The sequence below is a fragment of the Parasteatoda tepidariorum genome, chromosome X1, assembly GCF_043381705.1.
Source record: "Parasteatoda tepidariorum isolate YZ-2023 chromosome X1, CAS_Ptep_4.0, whole genome shotgun sequence".
NCBI classification, from domain to species: Eukaryota; Metazoa; Arthropoda; class Arachnida; order Araneae; family Theridiidae; genus Parasteatoda; species Parasteatoda tepidariorum.
This window is the reverse complement of record NC_092214.1, coordinates 14,991,246-15,009,511: the sequence shown is the minus strand read 5'-3', so window position 1 is coordinate 15,009,511 and position 18,266 is coordinate 14,991,246. Positions and strand designations below refer to the sequence as shown.

General features: G+C 27.6%; 1 protein-coding gene across 1 annotated transcript in view; it reads left to right on the top strand.

The window, feature by feature from the left end:
- LOC107440387 (solute carrier family 35 member F3) overlaps positions 1 to 18,266 on the top strand; it is a 42,432-nt gene that overhangs the window by 20,425 nt on the left and 3,741 nt on the right. Inside the window, exons 3-6 of the mRNA XM_016053295.3 lie at positions 2,020 to 2,392; positions 3,933 to 4,152; positions 8,105 to 8,233; positions 13,153 to 13,342. Of these exons, the coding sequence (XP_015908781.1) occupies positions 2,020 to 2,392; positions 3,933 to 4,152; positions 8,105 to 8,233; positions 13,153 to 13,342 (912 nt within the window). The remainder of the gene's footprint in view (positions 1 to 2,019; positions 2,393 to 3,932; positions 4,153 to 8,104; positions 8,234 to 13,152; positions 13,343 to 18,266) is intronic.

The window sequence follows — 18,266 nt, the reverse complement described above, 5'->3', positions numbered from 1 at the left end:
ATATATATATATAATAAAACAATAATAAAAAAAAATAATAACACCAGAAAAAATTCCGAAAAAAGGGAAAAAATTAATAAAAATCCGGAAAATAGAAGATACGAGCGAAAGGTGAGCTTTTCAACAGCTCACACGATTATATTCGCAAAAAGGAGTACTTTCTAATACTGTATCAGTATAGACAAAGCAAAATATATCAATACAATAATTTGAGGAGCACTCAAAAAAAATTTTACAATAAATAAAATAGAATACATTAAGTAAAAATATCACGTAAAAACGAATAGAATTGTTTTAAAATGATCGGCAATTACAAAGTTTTGGCCTTGGAGCCGCAAATGTCTATTGGTTAATTGTTACCACGTGATGAATTCCCTCCTTTTTTCAACAGTCTAAAACCATTAAAAATATGATTTTTTTCCATTTTTTTTAAGATAAAGCACATTTGTGTGCTTGATTCCGTCGCTTAAAGTATCGCCGGATCAAATTAATTAGAAAATTGGAGATAATACCCTCCAACCATTAAAATTGCATTCCACATTAATACGAGACAATCCGATCATTAGATCAATAGTTATAGATTAGTTTGTGATCAGATCAATAGTTATTAGATCAATAGTTATAGAGTCCTTTTTTTTATTTAATTTGTATTCAATTTCTTTTTGTGCCTAATATTTAAAAAGTGTTAAAATAAACTCATTTGTGAAAAATTTGCGATACAATACTTGAAAATGTAAAATTTTCCTCCCTAACTGGCCCAATATTCAATTTCTTTTGTAATTATTAATCAATTGCAACTTTTAAAAGGAAAAAAAAGCACTTTCAAGCTTTACTGATTCAAAATCAAGCCTTTGTTATTATTATATATATATATATATTATTAATTGTTACATATATATAATAATACCAAAAATCAAACATTTTTGCAACTTAGAAATCCTCTTTGGCTAGCAGATTTGACTTTCGTAGCAGACATAATGGAAAAACTAAATAATTTTAACTTGGAGCTGCAGAGAAGGAAAAACATATAGCACAAGTAATAGGGGCTATAAACTCGTTCAGAGCTAAACTAGTTTTGTGGATATCAGTCTCTTGTGCAGTTTCCAAACATGAAAAAAATGATAGACGACAGTTGAATTGACTTATCAGCGTTTGTCATCAACCTCCAATTGCTTCAAGATCAGTTTGAAAGGTACTTTCAACAATTTAATATCATCGAGCCTATGGTCACTTTTTTGTTAAATCCTTTTACCAAACAAATAAACGTAAACTAAATAGCAACATACATTTCAGAATTTTTTCCAGTAAGGCGAGAAGAAGTGGAGATAGAATTTTTGATCTTCGGAGTGACATTATCTTCAAAACTAATATTATATCTGAATCTGAAAAACGAAAAATTCTGAAATACAGAGATAAATTTCCTTTCTTAAAAAGAGCAGCATATAAAAGAAAGTCGTTATTTGGTTCCACTTATACTTGTGCAGATCATTGCTTTCGACAATGAATATCACAAAATCAAAATATAGACCATGACTTACAGATAAACACCTTGACGATTGCTTTTTGAGATCATATTCTCATATTCATTTCATCATATTCTCCCAATTCTGAAGAGCTGGCCAGTAGAATGCGATGCCAAAGATCACATTGACTGCATTTTATATATTTTATAAATAATTTTTATACTTCGCATGTTTTGCAAGTAATTTAGTAATCATTTATTTAACACAAGAATATTAATGCTAATTATTCATAAATTAATTTTTAAATTTAAATTTTTGTGCATTACGTAGTTTGTATTATTACCTACGTCTACCAACTATAAACTATAATTTCCACATATACTTTCCAAAATAATTAAAGTTTCAAACGATGTTGATGAAAAAGTCAGACATATCGAACTATTTCCACTTATACTTTCCAAAATAATTAAAGTTTCAAACGATGTTCTCTGTTTATTTCTTTTTTTTTATATAAAGTTTTGAACCCCGTTTACTGACATTCTTTTTGTTTTAATAGTGGAAGACCATTCGGATCTGCAGAAAAAGTCAAGTAATTGTTGTTCTGGCAGAGCAAAGAAAACAGCAGTAGGATTTTTTTTGACTGTCATTATGTGTGGTACTTGGGTAGGCATAACACATTTGCTCAAATGGGCTTACCTTATCTCATCAAATCTGTCAAACGAAACCTCTGAAAGAACTCCTGCCGTCATTGATATGGCCATCAACAGAACCAAACCTATTTCTATAATGACAACAAACAATGAAACTTTTAAAGCCCCTTTCATTACAACCTGGTTTTGCACAGCGATCAACTGTTTATTTTTTCCAGTTTATTTATGCACAAGATTTTGTTCCAGGAGGACTAGAACTACAGCCAAAAGATCTATTCTGTAAGTATTGACCAACAAAGAATGTCTTATCATAAATTAAGGAAAAATCACAAAAATGACCAGAACGTTACGCAAGGAATTTAATCAAATTGGCACCCATTATTAGATTCAATTAGCACCCAAATTGGCCAAATTATTAGATTCAATGTAAAATCTTAATTATGAGGTGATACTATGCAGCTTTATCGTTTTTACGTGGCTGAAACCGGTTTGGTCTTGTTTACGTTCGTGTATCAATCGGTTAATATTGTAATACGATATGTTAGAAATAAATACAAATAGGAAGTATATAAAAAATCTCCCTAATAAAAACCCATTGCATATATGTTTAAATATAAAGGTATTGCATATAAACTCGTAAAAAACATGTAATTATTAAAAAACCACAGTGCGTCTAATAATTTGGTCTGATTATTATAATATACTAATATAATACCTGATATAATAAATATTCTACATTTACATAATATATCGTCTATTTTATCCAATCGCCGAATTTATATTATATATCGACTCATTTAGCCAATTGATACACGAACGTAAGCAAGTGCAAACCGGTTTCAGTCGTGTAAACACAATGAAGCTATATAGTATAGCTTGTTAATTAAGATTTTACATACAATCTTTCAGTGCGTCTAATAATTTGGCCAGGGACTGAAGTTTATCGAAAAACAAAAATGTAAGAGATAATTAGTACAATTCAAATAAACATTATTTATTTTATTTTATATTTTACTCATTCATTTATTCTTGTAAAATCTGATTGTGAAATTTAAAATCATTTCATTTAAGAAAAAATTTATTTAATTTTTTTTTTTAATTTGGCAAAATTTTCTTATATTAAGAATGTCTACTGAAATTGCTTTCAAATTTTTGAAATAATTTAGTGCAAAATATTTTAAATAAGTCATGAAATACCGTCAAATATTTAAATAGTTCATTACAAAATATTCAGCAAAATTTAATGGAGAGGAATGAGCAAAGTTGAAGTTGAGATCTCTAAAGGTGTGTTTAAAACTTGTGACATACATATCTGAAAATTGAACTAATTAAAAAAGCTTGGTGTCTTTGAATGTTTTAGGTACATTTTAAAAAAAATCCGGTGCTAAATTTTGAAATTAGCTTAACATTATTGATTGCACCTTTTGAAAACGACCCATTTCAAACCTTCGCAATATTTGTCATCAGTGTGAGCGTTTACTGAAAAAGAATCAATTTTTGGCTTAGTGTTTTTACCCTAAATATGGAACAATAATATGAATGAAGGCTTACTCTGTATAAAAAGAATCGGCGTCTCAAAGTTACGCAATTTCATCATGACATCCGCAAACTTTTGCTTTCTTTCTCTACGACAGTATATTCCCACTTCTAGCTGAAACTTACAGACATGGGGGAAGCAAGATTATCCGTAACCATGGTAACGGAGAAAGGAAAAGAGCGGAGAGTGGGAAAATCACGCGAACTTGGGGTGTCTGTTCTATTTTTAAAGAATATTGGATTCTATAAATTATTTTATTTATAGATTTTTCTATTTTTCCAGTGATTCCATGCGAAGGTTTCGAGAGAAAGGTTTATCAGCTCTTCATTTTTTAATCCGCTCAACATTCTTCTGTGTTCTATGGGTAGGAACAAATTATATGCTTATATCTGCAGCCAGTAGATTAGATGCAACAGCATTGATGGCTCTTCAAGCATCCAGTGCGTCTTTTATTTATCTCTTATCTTGGGTTATACTTCATGAGCAATTTGTGGGAATTCGAGTAAGTTTCATTTTGTTTCATTCATTGAAGATCAAATGCTATATAAAAATACAAATTCCAATTGTAAAGTGAAATTGTGAACAAAGATTTTTAAGTTTATTGAGTGTTTCGCAAAAAGGTGCCTAAAACTAAACAAAGTTAAAATAGGAAAAATGCTTGAAGAATATAATCTCAAAGCGTTATAAAAAAAAAATGAGTATCAGATGAAATATTTAAATGCTAATTCACGACAAAAAGCAACATTAGATATTATCTGATTTTGACGTGATTAACAATGGAGTCACAAATGGTGTGTGACATTTTTAAATCGTCCCGAAGGCCTCTCAATATGATTTTTTCTTTTTTCTTAAATCTATAAATTTTTTTGAAAAAAAATATTGTTTCCTTATAAGATTGCTCCATTCTCTAACTCTTACAAATATCAGAAGAAGAAAAATTAAATTAAATGTAAATATAACCCTTTGTCAAATTGCTGAACAATAAATAAATAAATCTATTTTATTATCGAATAAATTACTTTATTATCTATCTGAATATTCATTACATAACTAATTTTAAATTTTTATTTTCAAAGCATTCAAACTTAACGCATTTTAAGAATTAATATATAGAGTTATTATTTTAATTGTTGCTACACATATTTATTGCTGAAATATACTTCATCGCTAAACATTATGATTCAGAATGGAAACAAGATATAAAATATATTTTAACAGGCTTACAAAATTTAAAAATTTTATCTATAAGGTATAGATTTCATTAATAAAATGTTAATAAACCTAGTTCATTTTGAAAAATCAGTGACAAGGCTAAAAATTTATTTGTTTATAATAAAATTAAATTAATAATTGTGTGAGAATTGTAAACATTAAAATAGTTTCGGAAGGCTAAGGATTTGAACATTAGTAGTCGTAAACCCAAAATTGGGTCGGCTGTTCAACGACAGTTATAAAATAAAATAAAAATTGGTTTACGACAAATATGCAAATTATCGACGTAAATTGCATTTTTATTTTGGCAATCTCTTGTTCAGATAATCAAAACTAATTTTTATAATCGAACACATTTTTGAGCCGTGATGGTTCAGGAGATAGAGCGTTCGCCTTCCAATGAGGTGAACCGGGTTCGAATCCCAGCGATGACTGGTCTAAGAATTCCGCAATTGGCTTGCACCGATCACAGAGCTGACGAAAAATATCCTCAGTGGTAGACTGATCATCGGTTGAGTCCCTTTGCCTCCAGGATAACCGTGGGAGGTTTCTGTGGTTTTCCTCTCCATGTAACGCAAATGCGGGCTAGTTACATCAAAAAGTCTTCCACGAAGGCAAATTTCTCCCAATACTTGATCCAGGAATTCCCTTGCCTTCTGAATTGGGTTCAAAATTACAAGGCTACTGAGTAAAACATTATTAGTCATGATTCCCCCAAAAAATTGGGTCGGCTGTTCAACAACGGTTATAAAATAAGTAGAACACGTTTTTTTTACGCTATTTCAGATAGAAATTTAAAATCTTAAAAGAGTTAAATAAGTAGGGGTCTTAAGCATCATATTTTTGAAAATATAGAAAATATCCAATATTTTTTCAAGTATAGAAAAGTTAGTCTGACTGTTAATAAATATTTTAAAAATGATTTAAATGAAAGAACATGAGAAAGCGCATGTATATATTCCTAATTGTGAAATCCATTTCGCGCAGAACGAAATATTTATCTAATACATAAATAGCAAATATACTAAAGTTTAGTTAAATACAAAATATTTTTTTTACTCCCCGAAATGCAAAATATACCATTAATCTCAAGTGTCATCGTAATTTTATTTAAATGAAAATTCCAATTAACACAAATGTTCTAATTATGGAAAAATTTACCCATAGAAGAAATTTTTACTGTTTTGTTTTGACCCTAATCCATTAAATAATCATAAGTATCAAAGTCATAGCAAAGTAAATAAAGTGAAAAACACAGGACAATTCATAAAAAAAGGAATGTCTTTTTATTAAGCATATGCTCACAGTTCTTAAATAAAATAATAATTTGTATGTATTACTTATAAAATATAGCACTTAAAATATATACAACAAAATGTATAATAGCTTCCAAAATTAATAATATATTTATAAATATCGAAAGAGTAATGCAAAAAATAATTTTTCGGATAGTTTAAAAAAAAACTCTTAAAATAAATGCATAAAGTAATTAATAAATAATTATTCAAACATTTATATTCAAAAAATTATACAATTAGTTAATATTTAATAAAATTTCTAGTTTCAAAGCAACATAAAAATACAATGTGCTTGACTTCGCTTTTTGATTGAAGAGATGAATTAACTCCATGATTTCCTCATTTTTTTTTCTTTTAGCCGTTCAACCTAAAAAATCAAGCCAAAATTATCTTTTCATAAATTAAATGAAGAGGATAATTACTTAAAATATAAAACCCTAAATGCAATCAATTTGCTTTACGATTTCATTAAACCTTTAAACATGCGTAATTTTTATCTGGGACCATTTTCTTAAAACCTATAAATATACTTACAAAGCTCATTATCTACTTGTCAAAGAGTATACTTTCTGCTTGAAATTTCCACACTAAATGATTAAGTGCAACTTTAGCAAGCATGTTTATTTTATGAAACAAATATTCATTTCGTTAAAACTCCAGTAACTGCTTTAGGTGGAGTGAGTCCGTTGTTGTAATGCTAGCAATGATGGTAACTGTGACATTTTCACACAAGATCTACCACATCTAATGTCTTTGACCAATAAATATCTGAAATGATCTTAGGTCTCTATATTTCTTGTACCTGTCATTTCTCATAAAACGTTTCCAATCATAGGTGGCTAGGAAATTTATAATTTACCATTCAATGTGACCACCATTCTGATGTTTCAATAATTGCATGCTATATACGACATTTTAAACAGAAACTCTGTGTTTATTCCCCTGACATGAAAAGCAATTATCTAATTAATACTATTATCTAATTGCAAATATGCAAAAATAGTATGCCTAGTAAATGTCTGCTTTGCATCGAATAATTTTAAACAGAAGAATATTTTTAATTTCTTAACAAGATTTTATTCTCAACTAGCAGGCAGTAATTCTAAGTTTTCTTTAATGAAAACTTGATAATAATTTAAAAAAACAGGAAAACATAAATGGAAGTACCAAAAAAATTTATCAGTATATTAATGAAAAAATAATATACGTGGTAGTGTATAGAATTAGAGTTTTAAAAATGGTAAAATTTAATTAAATAGTTAATAAAATAGTTCGGCGAAACACGCGCGGAGGAGTAATTAAAAAATATTTTTTTAAGATTAAGACGATATATAAGATGTTGAGGAATTATAAGATGCTTAAAAATGTTGACTACGTAATCGTATTAATAATTATAAAATATATTTTGAAGAAATCGATAAATATATTATTCCAAATCCATTCATACGTATGTATATTATTGAAATTGTATCAATTATTGAAATTGTATCAACTATTGAAATTGTATCAATTATTGAGAAACAAACTAAAAATTAAAATATAATCACATTAAATGTTTAAATAAAATGTTTTATTCAAATTTCTTTACTAAATTATGAATAAATTTTAAGACGCCTAAAAAAGAAACATCGCATTTTAAAATTTTAAAAAAAGGATTAGCAATCGGTTTTTAGCGAAAAAAATATAAATGAAATTTTACGTTTCGCGCGCTTGAGTCAAGTTCCTCGTAAGTTAACCGCATTTAAATATTAATCACACCATTTAAATACTTCTTCATTGTCGCCAAATTATAATTTTTAAAATAAATACTTTTTCTCGGCTTCTACTAGATAAAAACAGCTCAAACTTTTCAATAGATGTAGATTAATAGTTGCTGCTTAGATCCCTATAATGCCAACATGAATATGCTTATTTTCAGTGAAGCATGTAATTTATTCTTCTTAGATAGTAGCAGTCATTTTATGCAATACTGGAATAGCTCTTTTGGCGTACATGGATGGAGTTTCCAGAACGTCAACTCTAGGTGGAGTTGTTATGGCATCTGCGGCAGCTGCAGGTCTTTCTGTCTATAGAGTAAGTTATATTTGGAGAAACTACATATTGAAAATAATAAAATGATCATGATATTAACAGAAAAAGTTCTCCTAGACTTTCCTTTAAAAACTTCGATGAAAAAGCTTCTAATTATCAAGTGAAAAATATTTAGATTCAAGTATAATCTACCTTTAAACAATATTTCAAGGATATAGCAATTTAATTATCAGAACCATCACAGCAGAGCGAGTAAAGGCCTAAATTTTGAAGGAAAAAAAATTATTATATCTGTTTGTATTTCCCAAATTTTTGACATTCACAATAAAAATTAGCCACACAGAAACTTTTTGTTTCAAATAGCAGTTTTAAGAGTTAACTAAGAAGCATAACTAGCGTTCAATAAATAGGATTGATGCAATAATAATTTCAACCAACAAAAAAAGGATTAACATGTGACAAGGATTAACAAATTTTGCTTGAGAATTACAACAACAACAACAAAATGACAATCACCTGTGTGTCTGTCATGTAAATAGTATGTTAGGTGATCCGTAGAAAAAATTCACACTGATTGTGTCTCACTTAAAGCGAATAAGATATTCATTTAAGTAGTCTTTCAACGCGCTGTGCAACCCCATGCCTTTTATCATCTTCTCAATTTGTTGATCGAATTTCGGAACATCCTGCATATTTTATTAAATTGTTTTTCCTCTTTTGACTTTATATCATTGACAAATATAATTTCCAAAAAATTCCTTATTTTAGTAATTGAAGTTATTTAGTGATGACAAACTATAGTTCGTTCACCAGGAGTTGGCACTTGGCTCCACCTCCTCGGACGCAGAGTTCATTTCAGCGCGGAGTAAGAGGAGAAACATCTCATCTCTTGAAATTGAGACAACTCTTAATTCGTGCCAAACACAAGCAGTGAATTCTTTTTCAGTCACTTACTTCGCTTTAACATTTGCTATTATACCTTTCGTTACTCTAGCTAATTAAATATATTTTAAATTTAAAAACTGCTGTTTTCCCAGCAAATATCTCAAAAAGGACAAACTATTCACTCAAAAGAGAGAGATATCATCAAATTTATGAAATATTTAATGTTAAAAAAATGCACATGAAGATTGCGAAATAAATAATTCTGTCATACAATCACCAAATAGCAACCTTGTTCAGGATTGTTCACAACCTTCTCCCAAAAATAGCGAAATAGTATCGTCGGATACCACGTGATGAAGGCGGAGCCAAGTGCCAATTCCTGGTGAACGAACTATAGTGTATGCCTTAACTCTAAATTTTTATTTTATAATTAAAACTTATTTAGCTACAACTTACTTTATTATATTTAATTACAACTTACCAGACTTAGCAAAAAAAGATTTTATTTTCGATAGATCTAATGACATAATTATCTTCTCAATTTTACAAAAATAATTGATGCTGTTTGAAGTATTTCACGGGAAATATTAGAAAATGTCTTAAAAGCATAAAATTACTTTTTATTCGAGAGTATTTATTTGACATTGATTTACTTCAAGCATGTTTCAGAATTCATATCTATTCATTACGAATATTCTAGACCATGAAAATATTACGAAGGGAAAGAGAGTTTCTTTGGAGATAGTTTATTGGGAGAAGTTAATTCTCTTCTAATATTGAAAACAACTTATAAGCTTCGAGCAAATAAATCCCACTTTTTAAAGCCTACAATTATTTTAATGATAACTATTAATTTAATATCAAGGATTAGTCAAATGCAGATTTGAGAAAATAGACGAGTATTTATTTTTGATAAATTCAACTAGTTGTACATTGAGTCAAAATAGTTATATGGATTCATCCTGAATATCTTTTGATTTAATAATCAGATTTTCTTGAACTAAGATACAATCTTAGTGATTTCAAAGACAAACTTTAAATAAACTTATGAATCATGTTTCGAAATAGCACACAAAAACACATGTGTGACCTTTTATGGAACAAACATCTTTTCTTTTTGGCGAATTTTAATTTTTCCTCCTAACAATAGGTAGGATGTAGTTGCAAATTTGAAGAAAAAATGTTTCAATAGATTAGAAAGAAATTTTGGACCCTTAACTTTTTTTTTCTTGTATTTTAAATATCATATTTTTTGAAGCAACGATCTAAGTCAGAAATTCCGTTTAGGAAACCGAAAGGAAAAAAAATTGCAAAAAATATTTTTAATAAATATTATACTGGGTTTACATTTGGGTATGATAACGGCAAAAGGCGTGGGTCAGTTATCGTTAGTTTTGAGGCATTTCAGGAAGCGGCGGTATATCTCGTCACTTATGCAGGCCCGAAAAATAAAAATGTTGCTTGGCCTTTTACATTTAATCAGTTACAGGAAATTCATTGTTATTAATTTCAAGGATATTATAGATAGATATATTAATAATGAATAAATGTAGAATTGGTAAAAAAATGTGCTTTTCACTCTAAAATTTGAAAAAAGATAGGAGAAGAATAAATTTTAATAAAATATTAAGCATATTTTGATTTTAAAAAATTCACTTTCATTATTTTTTCAAAGTTGCAGATGTTTTATGTAGAACATTAAAAAATTTGAATTTAATAATTTGCTACAGCTTAAAAATAATTTCATTTCTGAAATCACTTATTAAATTTTTTTTGAAAAGATTATTTTTAATTATATTGCAATTTTTAAATAAATATACATAAGAATTCTTTGTTTTTTCTTATTAAAGTTACTTCCCTAAGTATAATATTTAATTCTGCATATATTCTCAGTTTCGAAATATATATTTCCGAGAAAATTTAATAATTATTCCCTTAAAAATAAAAATTATTACTTATAAATAAAACAATTCTTTTATTTATTGAAAAAGAGGTTTTTTTTTTATTTTCTGTTGTTTATTATAAAATTTTGTTTAATTCATTGTATTAAACATGTATTTAAAAAGAAAGACTTCTTTTTTTATTAAATAAGGGATATATTTATTTTTAACGTTATAAGATTGCAAAAATTTTATTATTTTTATGCTTTATGGTAATTATTATTTAAAAATGTAATAATTTCATATGATAGCAGTAAAAAATTAAAGGTCCGTAATTATTACTATTACGGTATTTTAGGTTGAGGCTGTATTGAAACTTCTTCCATTAGTTATGTTTGGTCGCTTAAAGTTTTTTTTGTTGTAGGCCCTGAATGAACTACTAAATATTTTTCTCCAAACAACTTTTTTAAACTTTCTTTAAAATAAAAATGAATTGGTAAGCTCAGAAGTATAGACATAAAATAATCAATTTATACACACTAAGAAAAAATATAAAATGCTGAAATCTCCCTTAAAATCATAAATTTCGTGAGTTTAAAGTAAGGAATTTTAATCTATCATTTTTTATTAATTAATATTGCAAACTTTATTACAATTAAGTATTATGTAATAATGAATGTACATAATTTTAAATATAAATTTAATTTTTATAAATTGTTTTCATTTATTTTAATGTTTGATTTAAACTTAAAATCGTAGTTTAAGCACTTGCTGTACAAAAACAATATTTAAATTAGTTCAAATAGATTTAAGTACTTGGGATAAAAAAAAATAACTTCACATTTTCTGAATAGTAACGACAAAAGTTCAATCTAATAAAGTCAATAACTTGTTTTCTGAAATTTTAAGCAATATTTGGAAATAATAATTGCTAAAGAAATTTCGTTCTTAAAAATATGTTTTTAAGTAATAAAAATACCAATCCAAGTTTTTATTAATTTAGTTTCGAAATATGAATCAAATTTCCCACCTTTTTTTTTAAATTATAGTTATCTAAATAATAACCGGAATTATACTTTCAAAATGCTCAATATATTTATTTTTCAGTTACACAGCAAAAATAATTTTTTCATGTGGCATATTTTTTTTAAATTTAGTTTATTTTTTTATTAAAAAAAACTGTTTTAAATGCTTTATAGAAGGAGCGCTGTTTATTATTTTAGACGTGTTTTCGAATACTTCCGATAGAGGGAAGGAAAATTTGTTTTTCTAATTTTTACACCATTACGAGCGAGAAATAAACAACAAAAAATCTTTTTAGCAAAGATGAAAGGGTGGCTTTATTTTCCTTGGAAAGGATGGCTTCGAAAAGATTCGAAAAGTGTGTGTTAAAATAAGAAAACAAAGCTCGCTGAACAACATTAACAAAGGTTTATTTCTTTTAAAACATTACGGAGAAACAATTATTTAAAGCAAAAGGATACATTTCTTTAAAATAGCATGGCTTAGCGATGGTAAATGAAATTATATTCGGCTGACTATAGCGCTTTTAATATCTTTTTGTTTGTTTCTTTTTCAATTGTGGATAACTTAATACTTTCTATAATACTCAAAAAAGCGACCTATTTAATGTTTAATGCATAATTTCATAAAATTTAATGTTATTGTCGTAAGAAAATGTTTACAAAAAATTCTCGTCACCAATTCTTCAATAATTTGCATTAAGAAAGAGACGTAGTTTTTCTCCTTTTGTTTGCGTATGCTACTCAAAAAGTGAAGTTTTTATATTTATTTTTTTATTAATTCCCTTTCCAGCTTTTTAATTTATGCTAGTGGAAAGACGGTGTTGAGTTGTTTCAGTTTTTTTTTTTCTTAAAGTGGAAAAAAAATACTTATTGAGCTTAAAAATCAAAAAAATACAATAAATTGCTTTTTTAAAATTGATACTATAGAGTTATATAAGAACCATTATGATTTATATAATAAAAAAATATTACAGACCCCCCACCCCTTAATATCAATTGTGTCATTTATTGCCTAAGCATCATCATTAAGGATCGTCTATAGCCAATTAATCTTGAGTAACAACCAAATTCTCTAATATCTTATAAATAAAAAAAAATTTCATTATTTAATGTTATTATTTTTCTTTTTGACATGGTATGATTATTACCATCATTTCTTTATATTTTTCAGGTATTATTTCGAAAACTAATTGGACGAGTGACTATGGGCCAACTTAGCATTTTTCTAACATTAGTAGGACTGCTCAATGTAATCATTCTATGGCCCATTGGTCTAACATTATTTCTTTTAAAAACGGAAGTATTAGTGTGGAATGATCTTCCTTACATTCAAATCTCTGGTTCAGCAGTATTAATTACGGGTAAGATTTATATAATGTGAAAATTACTTATTCTGAAGTGCATCATAAAATTCCAATTTTTATAAACATTTAGTGAATGATTTTGAATTTTGTTCGATAAAACTTTTATAGTGACAAAGGAAGAAAAAAAAGAAACATGAAAGACAAATATTTATAAAAATTTCGCATCAATTTTGATGCGATTTTTACTCTCTGTGTGTGTGTGTGTATGTTGTGTGTGTATATATATATATATATATTCAAAATGTAGAGAAAATATGGAAAAAAAATTATGAAAAAATAAAAAGAGAGGAATAAAATATCCTAATTTTAAAAATAAAAAAAATTTAAATAAAAAAAAATACATAACCTCTTCATCAACTCACACGATTATATCCGAAAAAAGGAGTGCTTTCTAATATAGTATCAATGTAGCCAAAGCAAAATATATCAATACAATAGTGTGAGGAGCACTCAAAAAAAATTTTTTTGAAACAAAATGGAACACATTAAGTAATAAATATCACGTAAAAGCATAAAATAAAAAATAAAGAAAAAAAAGAACCAAACGCAAAACGAAATCTATACAGCGAGATAGACTGCCAGATTACAAAGTATGAAAACAGAAGAGCAAATTGAGGAAAAGGCGTAAATAGAGGCATTTTGTTTTACAGTGCGTTTTTACTGCAGTATTAAAGCGCTTTGGATTTGTTAGTTAGTAATATTTGAATGTGCGCAAGGTAATATCACACCGGATAATTTAAAGAAGTTTATAATTAATAAGGTTGATATTTACTTATACAATTTTGATGATTTTAGAAAATTAACATTTATTTAAGGAAAAAAAGATAGAGAGGGAGAGAGAAGGAAACGTGAATTGCCCGTTTTGCACATATTTTTAGCCATGGATTTGCCCGAAATAGTTTTGCACATGGTAAAATTATCTAACTTAACAAAGAAGCTTTCAGAAAATTTATTTATAACATGCAATTAACTCAATGATTTTATATAGAATTTAATAAATTTAGTTAGTTATCATTGTTTCTTATCAAATTTCGAAAGAGTTTGTTTATTTGTTTTTTGGATAAATAAACATTACTACATATTATTTTAATTCTACTCATTTGATTAAAAATGGCATTTATATAGATGTTTTTAGAAACATTAGAATTCCAAGTAGTTAGTTTATATTAAAATTAAAATCACTTCTTTTATCCTATAAATCAACAAAGCAGTTATTTTCTTCTTCTATAATACTTAAATGCAAAAAATTAAAATTAATATTATCGCCATTAATACGAGGCAAGATTAATTCCCCGAAGTAAATATTACTCAATAAAATTGTATAATCTTGAAAATTAAAGATAATTGAATCAGCAATAAATCTAAAAACAAATTTAATACTGAGAGTATAATTTTTTTCGTAATTGTGCAAAAATAGGTTAGCTAAGAGAGATGAAAAATTAAATCCTTGTGGTATTCCATCAATATGAATAAAAATATTTTTTCAATTGTAAAGATAATTATTAAAAAGACAAAAACTAATCAGAATTACCGAATAATAAAAATCGCAATTAAGGATCTTCTTAAAATCATAGTAATAATTAAAAAGGAGATTTTTCAGTTCAGAAATTTATTGTCTTATTGAAAAAAAAATTTAAAAATTTTTTTTAATTAGGTTATTTTATTTATTTAATTTAATAATTTTTTTCTTCTCTTTTTATTTTCCTGTAATTTTTTCCATGTTTTCTCTACATTTTGAACTTATTTTATAAGTTCTAAATACTTGCAGCTTCTGCGCAGTAAATTAAACTTATTAATTTTCTTTTTTTTTTCCCATCATTTTTCTTTTTATCCTTTTTGTATTTATTTATTGTGCTATATATATATATATGTGTGTGTGCATACTTGAAGAAAAGTTTTAAGATGAAATAAAACAAAATAAGTCATTACCTCACATGAGAATTGAAAGGGTTACAACAGGAGAAACCCGAAAAGTAGTAACAGGAAATAACATCCTGAAAATCAAAAACACTAAAAAAGAAATTAAAGCTTCTTCAGAGGAGCATTACCATGCACCATGCAAACTTTTTGCAAAATACATTTTTTTTAATAGTATAAATGATTCAGGATTTACTTGGATTATTAAAATTAATAAAACAGTTAGTAGGTTTATTAATAATAATTCTATTACACGTATTGAATCTTTTGACTTCAAGGACCTTTTAACTCGTATTCCACTGGACAAAGATGTTCTTTTCTCATTCTGTTATTATTTTAATAATATTCTTGATATTGATTTTGAATACTGGCAAGCATTGTTAATTTTTGCATTTTTAATAATTTTAACTTTAACGGTGAGAGTATTTTTTTGTTGGCCAACCACTAGGCACCAAGTATTCTTGCTAACTTGCTAATCTTTTTCTTTTTTTTTCTTTTTTTTACTACTTCGTAAAAAAAAAATTCTGCGATTTCCATCAAGGACGATTTCAGATTCATTGATTTTATGTTTAATTGTATTTATTTTATTATATTTAATTCTATAGATTTTATTAATATTGCTAACACGATATATCCAGAGGAATTAACTCTGGTTAAAACTAATCAATCTAATGTATCTCAAGATTTTTTAGGTTTATTCATGACATAAAAACTCATTTAACGTTCAAATTGATGTTTTTTATAAAAGAAATTATTTCACATTCCCCGTCAATAAGTTAATATTTTGAAATTCTAATATATCTATTAGTATCTATAGAAATGTTATTATATCTCAAGTTAATCGCATTAAGTTTATTTGCAATAATGATTGATTTGCAATAATGAGACTTATTTTAAAAAAAACTGCACTTAAATGGATAATGGTGTCCCAATTGGAGTTATAGACAGATACACTATTTAGTAGTACCTTCCAAACGTGGAATAATGCTATAGATATTAAAACATAATCTGGTGCCTGTCTGTATTTCCAATTGATTTATTACGCTTAATTTTTATAGAGTTTATTTTTATCTCATTTTTGAAAAATTCTTATCTTTAAAATTCATATCTTTAAAAAAAATTTCATTCATAGATAGATTTTTGTTCTCCATCTTTGTACACATTACTAGTTTAAAACTCGAGTCCCCATACTAATTTGGTACTCGAACCTGCAACTTTCCAATTTCATTCGAAAAATTCTGTTTCCCACCTGGTAATTTATGCACTTCTACTTTGAGTTATAGTTGTAGTTCATTTACGTCGCACTAGAGCTGCTCAATGGGCTATTGGCAACGGTCCGGGAAACATCCCTAAGGATGATCCGACGACATGCCATCACAATTTTGATCCTCTGCGGAGGGGAGGGCACCCCGCTTCGATAGCCCGACGACCTGCACGCGAATTCGAGCACTTTACGGTAGAACAGTTTAACGAGGACCAATACCGCACACCCTCGGTCCCTACACAGACCGCAGCCAGTGATGCTTGACTTCGATGATCTACTGGGAACCGTGTCTTAGCGATCAGTTCACTGCGGAACCACTTCTTCTTCGAATTTCATTATCACGGTATATAGTCTTCGTCTCACTTGATGTTAGTTTCTTTTTTTTCCCCTTAGGGCAGTTGGGGTATAATTATATGTGATAATTTACCGTTAACCTCAGAAACTGCTCACGCACTGACTGTAATGCCCCCTGTCAAAGCTGCCATGTATGTCAGAGCCTCCATTTTAATTTCCTTTTTAGTGTCTTTCAATTTTGATTTTTAGGCTGCTAATTCTTGGTACAAACCTTTCGGCTTTTCCTCTTGTGGTATTCCCAAGGTGATATTTTGTATGTTATTTCCCTGCTATTGCTTTTCGATTTTCTCCTGTTGTTGTAAACCTTTCAGTTCTCATGTGAGGTAATAACTTATTCTATTTCATCTCAAAATTTTTCCTCAAACATTCTTTAAGTTGTAACATAAGCAGCTTGGCGCTGTTGAAACTTGGATTTCTGTATTTTATACTTTCTCTCTTCACTATTTATTATAATTACATTTGTATCTAAAATTATATTTATATATATGGGTGATTCTCACGAAACATGACAATTCGGACCAAAAAATTTCTTCAAATTTAAAGTCTTCAGAATAATGTAAAATTTTTTTTGTACACTTCTTTAGCTACACTTATTAATATCTTATAGACAGCAGTGCAGTTTATTGACATTTGCTCGAGAAAAAAAAATAGAAATTCACCAAATCTTGAATGCCAGGAAAATGACATATTACCTTAGAAGTTTAAAAAACAGTCATTTTAAGTTAATTGTAAGTAACTCAACTTAAGCCTTTATCTTAGATGGACCATAAATTACTTAAATTAATTCTTTTTATCCACTGTAGAGAGAAACAAAAAAATTTTTGTTGCTGATATGTACAGAATAAAAATGTGTATACTAATCAATCATTAAATAAATAAATAATTTTGATTACATCCAAGCATATTACAATCATACATAAACTTGGTATTAGGTTAATATTTGCTGTCCCTCTTTACAGTATAAGCAGTGAAAAAGAATTTCTGGTAACACTTCAATGTCCTGGAATTCATAAGCCAGGAAAATGACAAATTCGTCATTTTATAGCTTATAACTTTACTTTTATTTAATATTTTGACCGAAGACGTTTATATTCTGCAGAAAACAACAGTATTTCTTAAAATAACTCAGATAAATCTATGCAGTTTTTGTTATTAACGATTTCAAGAAGACAGGAAAATGGCAGCATAAAAACCTACTCACGTTGAAAAAATTTTTGAAATAGATTTTGAGCCAGAAAATTGGTTCTTTATTCATGCAACAAGACATGTTCAGATAGGAGGGTATCTAATCAATCTATTAACATAAGATATTGATTCCTGGCGCTATCTATTTTGGTTATAAATCACTAAATAAAAGTAGCCAGATCATATGTAGAAAAAAAAAAT